A 12,779-nucleotide genomic window follows, 5' to 3' on the forward strand; every position below is an offset into this window, starting at 1 on the left:
TTAAATGCGCTCGTGTATTAAAATCACTTTAATGAATGTGTTTGATATAGTTTAGAGTGTTGTGTTGTGTTGTGTTGTGTAGTTGTTGTTGTTGGTTAAGGTGATGTAACGTTACATGAGAGCTTTGACTTCACTGCATCCGAAGTCCCGAGTACGTGTGTCACGGGATCAGATTCTTCGCTTTTGATTGGCCAAGGCAGCCCCTCCCCGGGCGGATAGTCTGAATTCATTCACACTTTGTAGTGGTCATGTAGACTGTTGTGTTTACTCTCACACGAGTTCACAACACTCGATGCTTTTATCTCTCGTTTTTAGGACAGAGCAGAGACTGTGTCTCTTTTATTTTAAGCGTTGAGTCATAGAGTCGCTCAGTGTATATTTGTATATATTTAATGGTTTTATTAGATGTAAATGTTGACATGGACATTCTAGCGCGTGCAGCCGGAGGTCGGAATGTTTTGTGTTTGTTTGATGTGGACGGAACCCTGACGCGCCCCCGAGAGGTAAGACGTGATTTATATGAGATATTAACGCGAGGTAAATGACGCCTCCTCTTATCAATTATATAAAGTAATGTTTATATTTACATCGCTGACCCGAGGGACCGAAGTATTAAAGCACGCGCACTTTAGATAGCTTGAGCGCGCGCGCGTTTGTGTATGTAACGCTCGTTCTGCACGTACCCTATGCACGCACATACCGCCGCTGCAGCGCTCTGTAGAGATTGATATGATGTTTTTATTCATTTATAATAATCACTGTCGCTTGATCATTGGCATATTAATTCAGAATAATGACATTTGATCACTCAACAGCTCAAATCATTCATTGCGCTCGTTCTCTGTGGACGGCGCGTCCCGTCGCGTCATCTGATGCTGCAGAACGCGTTGAACGCACTGTTCTTTATTTTTGCTGATCGTGTGTATAGTGTTGTGTTACTCTTCCTCGTCCACAGTATGTGAGAACTCGAGACTCAAATGTTGTGTGCGCGTGCGTGTGTGTGTCTTACCACTGAGCTTTCCTGTAGCTCAGTGGTAAGAGGTTGTGGGTTCGATACCAGGGGATTGCAAATACCTATGTAAAATGTGTAGGATAAAGCAATGTAAGTCACTTTGGATAAAAGTGTCTGCCAAATGACTAAATATGTGTGTGTGTGTGTGTGTGCACGCGTGTGTGTGTGTGTGTGTGTGCAGAAGATCGACCCTCAGCTGGATGAATTTTTTCAGGATTTACGTAAAAAGGTGAAGATCGGAGTGGTGGGGGGCTCTGACTATTCCAAAATAGCAGAACAACTCGGAGATGGAGAAGAAGGTTTGACACACACACACATGCACGCACACAAACACACGCACACACAGTTTAAAAACTCCCGGTCAGAATCATTACTGGTGGTGTCGGGTCATATCCATGAAAACTGGTTTTAGACCTGGGACAGAATGTGGAGACACTGGTTTTACTGGACTGAGGCTATTTCCATCTGTACACATCTAAACAAACACACACACAAGTTTGTGAGGGTTTGAGTAATGAAATAAAACCTAGAGCTCAGGACACCTGAAGTTTAATGTCTGTATGAACATAAACAAGCAGAGGAACCTGGAACTGAGCTCCACTTTCACTCATGTCTGTGTACAGATCTGTGTGTTTACAAGAATGATCAAAGGATTGTGTGACATCACTTCAGACTGAATGTGTTTGAATGTAAATGAAGTTGTGATGATAATTGAGTCCCTGATTGTGTTTTGTTTGTCGTCAGTCATTCACAAGTTTGATTATGTGTTTGCTGAGAACGGGACGGTGCAATATAAAGACGGCAAACTTCTCTCCAAACAGGTGAGCTGAGGAACTCTCTGTGTATGGTGTGTGTTTGTGTGTTTGTGTGTGTGTGTGTGTGTTGGTCATCTAAACCAGTTTCTTGTGTTTCTCAGGCCATTCAGAATAAGTTAGGAGAAGAACTACTGCAGGATCTGATCAACTTCTGTCTCAGATACATGGGCCTCCTGAAACTGCCCAAGAAAAGGTAACGCACACACACACACACACACACACACACACACAGATGCAATAGTATCCAGCTGCAGAGCCGCAGCTCCTCCAGCCGTTTCTGAACCACAGCCACAGAACAGAGGGGCGGAGCTTGAGATTTGCTTTTGTAACAGGCTAACCTTCATGCTTTTACATAAAAGCTCTTTTCAGTTTGTTTATGTATAAATTATAGTAAGACATTACGGGACGGCACAACAAGCTTTATAAAACATTAATCTTGAGCTTTCTGCCAAATGTCACGGGCAGAAACTGAAAAACAAAGGTCTCATTGCATCCGGTTTTTGTCATTTGAATGCCCTTCATGACATAAAGAGCCTCATAATGCCATCATGTTATCATATTTATATATAAACATATTTAAATTTTCTTCTCATAGAAATTTGAATATTGAAATAAAATAAATCGCATAAAAAATGGAAACAGCTAGCTAGCTGATTACATAAGAAATCATAATATATATCGCTGATAGTTAAACAGCTGTTATCACTTTTTCCATCAAGCGAGTGAGACCTGTTTAATGGTTTAGTCATGTGACATTGGCATATACCTTATATTATTGTATAATTCACACTTGACTTCTTTTTTGACAAGAAATGTTGACAATGGCTCATTTTTAGTAAAAAAACGGTTGTTACAATAGCAGCCAGCAATGTCCGTAGATAGCACTAAGGCAGACAGGCTTCAAAGTCAGCGTACCAGTAGTTTATTTCAATTATAAACAGAGAGCATCTTTGCAATAACTAATCACATATTTAAAAACAACAATACTAGTTTCTCGCTAGAAATCCAATAAGAAGTAATTGAAAGTGAAAATTAAACTTACATTTACACAAAACTATGCATCTGGCCGCCATTTTATTTTTTCCTTCTCGACCAATCAAATTCCTCGAATGTTGTTATGGAAACGACAGGTTCGTGTCATTGGTTAAGTGTGAAAAAGGAGCTTGAGTTAGGGCTTTTATTTTCTTAAAATTAAAAAAATTGATGCTCTGAGCTGCAAAAAAAGGTGCTGGCGTTTAAAAAAGCACTCAGGACATATTTTGAAAACATGGTTAACTCCACGGGATTATAATGTAAACAGACGCTAGCAGCTTAAAAACAATCCAAGTGTGAACATGGCCTAATGTGTGTTATTGTATTAGCCCGTGTGTTCTTGTACATGATGTTAGAAATCATGTTTTAAACTTGTGGGCATTTTTTGACAAGGTTTTATTGTTTTATAATATAACTAGGTTGTATAAAAAAGCAAACAGCATGGTTTTAAAAGAATTCAACTACAATTTATCAAATAAACAATTCACTCTTATTATAACAGCTACAGAACAGAAGTGAGGGGAGGCGTTATTGACAACGAGCACATATGTTAAGTTAAGCGTTTATTTATTAAATATTTAATTTGTGCTTTTGTGGGATTATTTTTCCAGAAATGTGGTTCTGGAACTGCGGCTGTGGTTCTGCAGCTGGATATGTTGTGATCTTCATGTCATTTCAACAATCTCTCTCTCTCTCTCTCTCTCTCTCTCTCTTTGTGTTGTCAGAGGGACGTTCATTGAGTTTCGTAACGGTATGTTGAACATCTCGCCCATCGGCAGAAGCTGCACACTAGAGGAGCGACTGGAGTTCTCAGAGATTGATAAGGTGATGATGAGTGTGTGTTTGTGTTTGTGTAGTGTGAGTAATAAACACTCACACAAAGCGTCTTGTTCTGAACAGAGAGAGAAGATAAGAGAGAAGTTTGTGGCAGCGCTGCAGAAAGAGTTCGCAGGAAAAGGTCTGCGCTTCACCAGAGGTACAAACAGGAAATGACATCACACTGATCTGTTCATCATTAATAAAGCTGACCTGTGCACTGTGCTGTTTGTTTGTGTGCTGGTCAACACACACACACACACATTAGTGCCTTGTGTGTCTTATCACCTTTAGCACAGATAGTGTGTGTGTGTGTGTTTACTTTAAAACCTGTTTGTGATTATATTATCTGTCACACACCTTAAATGAAGACACACTGCTGCTCATTTCAACATCCACACACACACACACACACACCTGTATTTACATTTTACAAAAACTGAACGTTTATTAAAAAAGTCACATGTCACATGATCTGAGCTTCATTCATGTGTGTAACACAAACACTGAACACATGATTGATTAATCATCACATTCACTATCTTTAAAGAGAAGTTGTGTCAAGTTGTGTCAACACACACACACACATTTTGTCCCAGCAGTGATAAACAAATAAAAACATTTGTCATGTTTTATATTCTTATGTATGAATGAGGGGGGGGGGGGCTAAGGGGTGTGTTAGGTAATCAAGCACACTGATTGGCCGTTGCTCTGGCAGCTGTTGTTTCACCAGTGGAATGTGACGACAGACTGGTGATGAAGGGCACTCAAAAGTGAGCAAAACCTCCATTTGGTGACCTTCTTATTTGTAAAGACACTTATGAACACAAACAGTGATTTAAAGCGATTTTTAGGTTAAAATGTTTAGAGCTGTGCATCAAAACAAGACTGTGTGTGTGTGTGTTGTGTTTTTGTCTTTCATGAATGAATAGATGTCTTTTCACAGTTTAGTGTTATATTATATAAATCTATGTCGTCCTTATTTAGATCAGAGTGTGTGTTTGGTGAAAAGAGAAATACGTTTTTAACCATCATGTACTGAAGTCAGTCCTGTGGGCACAAACACTCATGTGTGATACAGCTGAAGAGAAATACACACACACACACACACACACACACACACACAGTGTTTCATTACATTTCCCAGTGTTCATTGTCCCACAATGCAATGTGCTTGGCTTGATTTACAGTGTAGCTCAGTACATCCTGTACAGTGTTGGGTAAGTTCTTCAGAAAAAGTAATGAAGGACATATTCAATAGTGTAGTTAGATTACTGTACAAATGACTCTTCACAAGTATTTCATTACTAATGACTTTCTATATCCTTCATCAACATTGTATAGTTAAGTGATTCAAGGACAGACATGAAATGCTCTTTCAATTCATTCATGTGAAACATAAATTAGTTTTACGAATGTGAGAATATACACTTAAGATGGATTTTAAATTTTGATGTTGATTTCACTATTTGTCACACATATTACACACAGTATTTAGTTTAATTACATCAGTAACTGTGATTAAATTACAGAAATAATTACAGCAATCCCTTAATTAACTTTTAAGTTACGTAACTATTTACTTAGTAGCTGATCCTGTTATACACATATTAGTGTTCTTGTTTCATACACACTACACTCTCTTGTGTGCCTCATTTCAGGAGGTTTGATCAGTTTCGACGTGTTTCCGGAGGGTTGGGACAAACGTCTGTGTCTGGAGGTTCTGGAGCAGGAGGGATTGGACACCATCTACTTCTTTGGCAATGAAACATCACTGGTGAGTGTGTGTGTGAGTGTGTGTGTGTGTGTGTGTGTATGAATGAGTGTGTGTGTGTGTGTGTGTGTGTGTATGAATGTGTGAGTGTGTGTGTGTGTGTGAATGAATGTGTATTAATGAGTGTGTGTGTGTGTGTGTGTGTGTGAATGAGTGTGTGTCTGAATGAGTGTGTGTGTGTGTGTGTGTGTGTGAATGAGTGTGTGTCTGAATGAGTGTGTGTGAATGTGTGTGTGTGTGTGTGTGTGTGTGTGCACGTGCGTGTGATTGTGTGTGTGAATGAGTGTGTGCGTGTGTGTGTACATGTGTATGTACGTGTGTGTCAGGTGGTTTATGGACTGTTCTCTGTCATCAGGGTGGGAATGATTATGAGATCTTCGAGGACCCTCGAACCATCGGCTTCACAGTCTGTTCTCCTGAAGACACAGTGCGTCTCTGCAGAGCCATCTTCTTCAACACTCCACCCAACGAGTCGTGACGCCCCCCGCAGGACCCTCAGAGTACTGACTGATGCTTTTAAACCACTACTGAACATCACACATGACTGATGACATGACTCTTCAGCTTTTCCTCGGCTGTTTAAAAGGTGCTTTATATTTAAATGACTTTCTGTACGGTCTTGTCTTGATTATATGTTGATTTGCACTGCAAAAAAAGATTTTTCTGTGTCTTAACATTCTAAAATAAGTTTATAAATATAAACTTGCTTAATTACTTGAAATGTAAAGTGTAAAAGTGAGTGATGATGTGTTAACAAAAATAATCTTGTTTTCCTTTTGAATTATTTTCACGTTTTTTTCATCACTGGCAAAAACGTTTTTTTAGAAAAAATGACTTTCAATTGTTTTGCTGTTCAAGGAATATGTCTTGATTCATATTAGTGCTATAAAACAAGACAAAAATACTGAGTAAGAAAATCTTTTCTGTACCGTACATTGTGATTGTTAATTTGTCAGGTTTTACCAGCAAACAGTTTTTGGTTTGCAGAACGGTTCTAAAAAGACTAAACCTTCAGAGAAACGTCCAAGAACATTCTCGTGTGGTCTTCCAATAATGCAGAGAAAGCAGAAGTTAACATTGTGGGATTATTGTGTGTCTGTTTGGGTGGATGTCTGTATGAGGTATTCAGTCTGAGATGAATATTTATTAACATGAGAGACACGTTCTGTCCACACTGCACTAGATTTGATTTGTAAAAGAGTCACTATGTGTCTAAATGTTTTAAAGCTTCTCCTAACAAATATCTGTGTTTTGATACAACACGCGAAAAAACATCATCTATCTGATGAGATGTGAAGAGTGTGTGTTCATCATTCCACAAAAACATCTCACATGAGGATTAACAGTAACAGTATAACATATCTGATGATGATTGAAACACTTTAATTCTGTGCGACTCTCTGAAAGAATGTGGAGAGATCATGTAAGTAAATTGGATGTTTTGTTACAGAGTATGACATCATATTTTCGAGTAAATGACGTTTGCACTCTCCGAGGTCGACAAATTTATGCAATATGAATGAAACAGTTGTTGTCTGGAATCATAAACATGTCATATATATATATGTTGCTAATGATGTGTTTGTCTTTTTTGATGGTGGGATGTTCAGTTTTCTAAATGAATTTCAGCGTGACCGGTTGATTTGATATGACGTTCAGACAGATCACAGAGAGAAGTGCGAATGATTTATTAGTCTCAAAGTACACATGCAAATAGTGATCAAATGGTAAAAGCGCTTACACAACAAACAAACAAAAACATTCACCGAAAAAGAAACACTCACTGGAACATCACAATTGAAACGATCAGACAGACGTACAGCAATCTGATGATGAAGAGACGAGAGGGACTCAAGAACACGATCAAACAATCACAGAATAAATTCATTCACAGAAAGAGACTGGAAGATGCAGCAGTGCAGCACACATCTGACACACTTCACCACAGAAGACACACAACACCTGATGATGTGTCACTTTTATACACAATGCACACATATGAGCAGTTTATAGAAAATAAACAAGTGTAAATATAACATAATTATAATGTAAGGATGACCTTTACCATCTGTCTAGACTGTCCAGTCTGTCTGACTGCAGGTGAAAGACAGCATTTAGGCATATTGACAGAACTGTTTATTAATGAGATGAGATGAGATTCAATTTTATTGTCATTACACATGTACAAGTACTATGCAACGAAATGTATGCATTGTCCCTGTAATAAATAAAATAAAAAACAAAATTGGGGAAATAGAAATCTCAGAGTTTTTAAAGGATGGTACATGTTTAAGATGTGATGCTATTAATAGAACAAATTATGATAAATATATTGACACGCCATTGTTTTTCTACACACTTTATCTCAGGCTTTGGCACACAACTACACAACACAAATATAATGAGGCGGACTATAATGAGATTGAAAGGATGACAACAGTGATGTGAACACCACGTCATTCACACCATCAATAATAGAGAAGAAAAATAATAGAAATCACTGAATAAAATGAATCATTGCATTAGAGATTCAGTTTGTGTATCCAGTTAAAGATGTTTAACACAAGAACCTGTAAATAAAACAAAGATTCAGTCAATTAGATGAAATAATCAAAATATTTTTTTATAATTAAATTTATCTTATATTATTTTTTACAACAGATAAAGAACAGGTGTTTATTTCCCAAATGGTTTCAACTCTCCAAATTGTTATTTTAAACACTGTAAACTTTTTTGCTGTAGTTATCCAGCTAGTTGTAACCTACTGCAGATGTGTATTTATGTTATTTATTAGAAACACTTTGTTCAAAGATAAATGAATATTAAAGATTAACAAGAATTTATCTTTACGGAAAATAGCCGATAAAATAACCGCCTCCTGCAAAGCATTCTGGGAACCAGAAATGTTCTGTAAGGATCAAGACTTGGTAATGGTCAATGATCATTTATCTTTAAAGAAACAAACTGGTGCCAGTAATACTGTCATTTCTACAAAAATTGTTTACAGTGAAATATGTCTGCACATGCAATAGAAATCTGAATGAAATAAACACACCGGCCTGTCAACTTCATCTGTCAACCTTCTGGATATCTGTGTGTTTACCTGACTATGATTTACTGAAAACACTTTCACATGAAAGACTTTTGATCTTTTGATCAATCGAGTTGTAAAGTGTGTGTACTCGCCTCCGTCCTCCTCCTGTTCTTCTTCTTTCTTGGGTAGTTGTGTCCAGGACAGTTTAAAATCAGAGATGTTCAATCCCAGAGCAGACTGGAGCTAAAATCCATCAAATATTTCAATCCACACATGAAACATACTGTCATTTCTCATTCTCTCATCATCACTCATCTCATATATTTACACACATCAAACACTCTCATATATCACTTCTCTCTTAAATCATCACATTTACTTTTGTATTTTAAGACTCTTTTTCTCACCTGATGGAGGATTTTGTCGCTCTCAGCAGCTACATCACCACTGGAGGAAAACTTCAGCCTCAGAAAGGTTTTTTGTCTGTGAACTAAAACAGAAAAAACAGATTAAAAAATCATAAACAAATAAAAACACTGATATTTAGAGAAAACATTGAGCCCCAATGAACCAAAGCAGAATGTCATTTTACTTTAACACTCTATATTTACACGACTAAAATGTTTCTCTACAGATGATAATGTTGATAAAGTGATGAGCGTTCACATGGATCTGTGATAAATGACTAAAACACTGAACTATGAATGACATCCAATAGCTGCTGATGTCACTCTGCAAAGGGAAACATAATACACATGACATCAAAGTTTTTACAAATTGACGTTTTTGAAGTTTACACAGAGACAGCAACTGATGTACTTGTTGCATCAAAGAGTGCAGAACAGTACTCTACTCTCAGCCAGTCTTGTCTCTTTGTTCCAAGGTTACCGCAGGATGCAGTTCATGCCCAGACCTGATGGCAGAGCTGAGAATGGGAAGCGGTGACCTGACAAGTGCTAAGAGGATAGAGCTGGATAAAGGACGCAGCAACTTTGTTTTTTAGTTCAACATTTCAAATGCTATTAGATTGTTAATGATAATCTTTAATTTTTATATTTTTATTAAGCCTTGTTGTGCAAGCACTGATGAGCTTGTGCAGAGGCAGCAGCTTTTGCCAGAGGGGAACTGGAATCCCCTGGTTGGGCCTGGGTTCCCCTGAGGTTTTTTTTCTCGATGGGAGTTTTGGGTTCCTCACAACCGTTTGCATATTGTTTTGCACTATCTGCCTGGCCGGGGGGGCTGCTTTAGAATTCATACTTGTATTAAATGTGTCTCATGTACAGCTGCTTTGTAACAATGAAAATTGTAAAAAGCGCTATATAAATAAAGTTGAGTTGAGTTGAGTTGAGACAGAATCACTTTCAAACTATTTAAAATCTGCTCTATAGTTTGCATTTCAGTCACTGCTCCCATTTAAATGAACAACCAAAACTACACAAAAGCTTTCTGTGTGAAGTTGAGTCTGAATATATTGTTTAGTGGAGCAGTTGTCATTGAGATGATGAGAACACAAACAGATGATTTTCTTCAGGAGCTTCTTAAATCAATCACTCATTTACTGACTTCAGTCTTATTCATACATTCACATCAACTCATATCAACACACATACACAACACAGTGCCATTGACAAATATATCACACTGAGGTAAACATTATGGATATAATGAACACAATATCAATCAAATGTAATGGGAATGACTTAACAAAAAGACTGAGTGATGACTGAAATCATTGATTATAATAAATATTTACAAGTAAAATGTTCAATGCACCGGCTCTATCAAACAGTACATTTAAAGATATTACCTCCATAGACCTCCACCTCACACAGAGCGAGAATTGATGTACTTCCAGATCTGACCACGTTCACATAACGTCCCTTCATCCCAAGGCATGAGAAACTGATGCTTTGACCAAGTAGAAAACCAGGAGTCACAGCACATCTGGAGAGAGAGAATCACTGAATCTCTATAGAGGTGTTTAGATCAATCAATCAAAAGTGTTCAAGTGATTTCATGAATAACTTTACATGGGATTGTTGTTTCCATTGTTCTCTAGTGAGTTTCCAATACGAATCTCTGCTCCACGGGTTTCATCCAAACAGCAGTCTGACCGAGCAGTGATGATCACTGTACTGACGTCATAATAATCCTGAAGATCCAGCCTCCACCATGGGGTACTATAAATTGATGTATGTATGCAGTATGGAACATTTCTGAGACCATCTATGGCACGTTTAGCTGACCAGGTACTATATGTGGATGACTGTGTCGCTGTTCCTTTAAATGCTAAATTCTCTAGAATATATCAATTCAAAGACAGTCATTCAGTCTGTCTGTAGATATATATAAAGTCAAACAACATTAAAAGATGAATATGAGGACTTTATCATTGTCTGTTGAAACATGTGTTTTGTATCAGTTTGACTCATTGCTTCTTCATTTGACACAACACACATAAACCACAGACTCACAGCTGAAAAACTTCACATTGAAATATCTCTCTAGTACTTTATGAATGATTTTGATAATAAGATTGTTTTGCAACACAAATATGTTTTTTGATTTATGACTTCATGATCGTAACTTGAATGAATGAATCATATGAAAATCCATTTAAATCAACTGTTCTAAAACAATCTCTATTAATATTGCGATAATATTTCCAGTGGAAGCTCTTGAAGACTGAGCATCCAGATGGGTGATTATTTACATTTATTTAAAACAAAAACCTAATCAGAGACACATTCTCATGAGAATTAAACTGTCATCTAAACACAAATTTACAACAATGAATGAACAATAAAAACAATCATTTAAATCATTCAATGAAAAGAATTGATCACCTGCTGAACTCCCTGGAACAGAAACAAGACCTGTTGAACAAAAACAAGAATGTTACACTTTTATTTGTAAATTAGTTAATGAAAGTTAACAGCCAGGTCTTTATTTCTTAATTTCTGAAGAATACTTTTAAAGATTTGAATGAAGAATGACTGCCAGCATGTTTAATGTTGAGATGATGGTGTAGGTGTACTCACTAGAAAGTAAAATCAGTTGAATGAGATTTTCCATGTCACTGGTGAAAAAAAAGTAATATGAGAATAGAAGAGAATTGAGTTTCTTATGTGTTATGAGCAGAACTTTCCTCTGGGGTTACAGATGAAGATTTCACTCAGTGTGAGAGTCCTCCTCTCTTCTTCACTCTTCTAGCAGTACATCCCTCTGGATATTTGACTGTCACTCTCTCCACTCTCATGACATCACCACTGAACGTCTTAAACTACTAAAACACTTATTTACAAATCAAATCTGGTGTCAGGAAGATGGTACAATCTTCCATTGCAGAGGGAAATCTCTTACAGGAAACCAGCAGATAAACAAAGAGAACAACTTTTCTGTTGACTCATTTCTTTGCTGGATTGATTTCTATAATGAAAGACTGACAGAATGTTTTTTCTTCTGAACTCACAGCAGTGTTTTCTCTTCCTGATAATCACTCTCATCGTGTTTTGTGTTATGACTTCAGAATAAAGACACTTTCCTACAGACAATTTAAACCCGAGATCTTTAATGATACAACTATTAAATTAACTTGATTCTCCACAGAAAAACAAAAGGCTTTCTCAACATCCCCCTTATTATTCTTTGCATAAAACAAACTATTATTTACTGTAAAACAACATCATAGAGATCACTTTAAGTTCATGGCGCTTTAATTTTTTTTAAGTGTTTGGATTTTGTAGTGTTATGTGTACAAAAGCTAAATATTGTGCTTGATTCATATCTTCAACATTACTGCCTTTTGCAAATCTATAATTCTTTTAAACCAGTGTTACAAACAGTAGTTTGATCTCTGAATGTTTCCAGTGTTTGTTTTCAGTAGGAAAATTCTCTTGTGCTTATCATATGTTTTGGATACACAAAAAATGTAGCAAATTTTACTGTCTACGAGAACATTCAAATGATCATAGATCATGTCTTGGAACTGAATATTGAGGTCAGAGGTGTCTTGTTTCTCGCATTGTTTGGTTTTCAATGTGTGAAAAGGACATAAGAGCTGTTTTGCATTGATCTTGATCTATTCTCATCTGTGATTCAAAGAAGATCATGTCATAGTGTAACACAATGTTGAAATATATTCCACATAGATTACAGAATAAATGCTGATGAATCATGATGTCACTCAAGACGAGTGATGCAATCGAAATACTTTGTTCATGTTATTAATGGTTTTTAGTAAATGTTTTACCAGTGGAGATGTCTTCTGTGCGCTCGCATAACAGGTGCTTGTTG

The 12,779-nt window shown here is 37.0% G+C and overlaps 2 protein-coding genes across 3 annotated transcripts; one reads left to right on the forward strand and one right to left on the reverse strand.

Moving 5' to 3' along the window:
• The first annotated feature begins 237 nt into the window (after positions 1–237).
• LOC130426747 (phosphomannomutase 1) lies at positions 238–7,018 on the forward strand. The gene is made up of 8 exons (XM_056753666.1): positions 238–503; positions 1,194–1,311; positions 1,757–1,833; positions 1,929–2,020; positions 3,585–3,684; positions 3,760–3,835; positions 5,337–5,452; positions 5,805–7,018. Exons 1-8 carry the CDS (start codon positions 393–395, stop codon positions 5,925–5,927), a joined length of 813 nt encoding a protein of 270 aa, XP_056609644.1. The 5' UTR covers positions 238–392; the 3' UTR covers positions 5,928–7,018.
• A 138-nt stretch (positions 7,019–7,156) lies between these two features.
• On the reverse strand, positions 7,157–12,658 carry LOC130426746 (fucolectin-like). Of its 2 annotated transcripts, XM_056753664.1 has the most exons (7): positions 11,525–12,658; positions 11,330–11,359; positions 10,514–10,781; positions 10,291–10,427; positions 8,891–8,973; positions 8,636–8,726; positions 7,157–8,019 (listed from the first exon to the last, which is right to left on the reverse strand). In XM_056753664.1, the coding sequence occupies exons 1-7, from the start codon at positions 11,556–11,558 to the stop codon at positions 7,997–7,999; spliced, it is 666 nt and encodes a 221-aa protein (XP_056609642.1). In that variant the 5' UTR covers positions 11,559–12,658; the 3' UTR covers positions 7,157–7,996. The 2 variants fall into 2 exon arrangements, with proteins under 2 accessions (XP_056609642.1, XP_056609641.1); XM_056753663.1 differs by lacking the exon at positions 7,157–8,019 and having other exon boundaries at positions 8,212–8,726.
• Between the last annotated feature and the right edge of the window lie 121 nt (positions 12,659–12,779).

Source organism: Triplophysa dalaica, chromosome 7 (assembly GCF_015846415.1).
Source record: "Triplophysa dalaica isolate WHDGS20190420 chromosome 7, ASM1584641v1, whole genome shotgun sequence".
Lineage (NCBI taxonomy): Eukaryota > Metazoa > Chordata > Actinopteri > Cypriniformes > Nemacheilidae > Triplophysa > Triplophysa dalaica.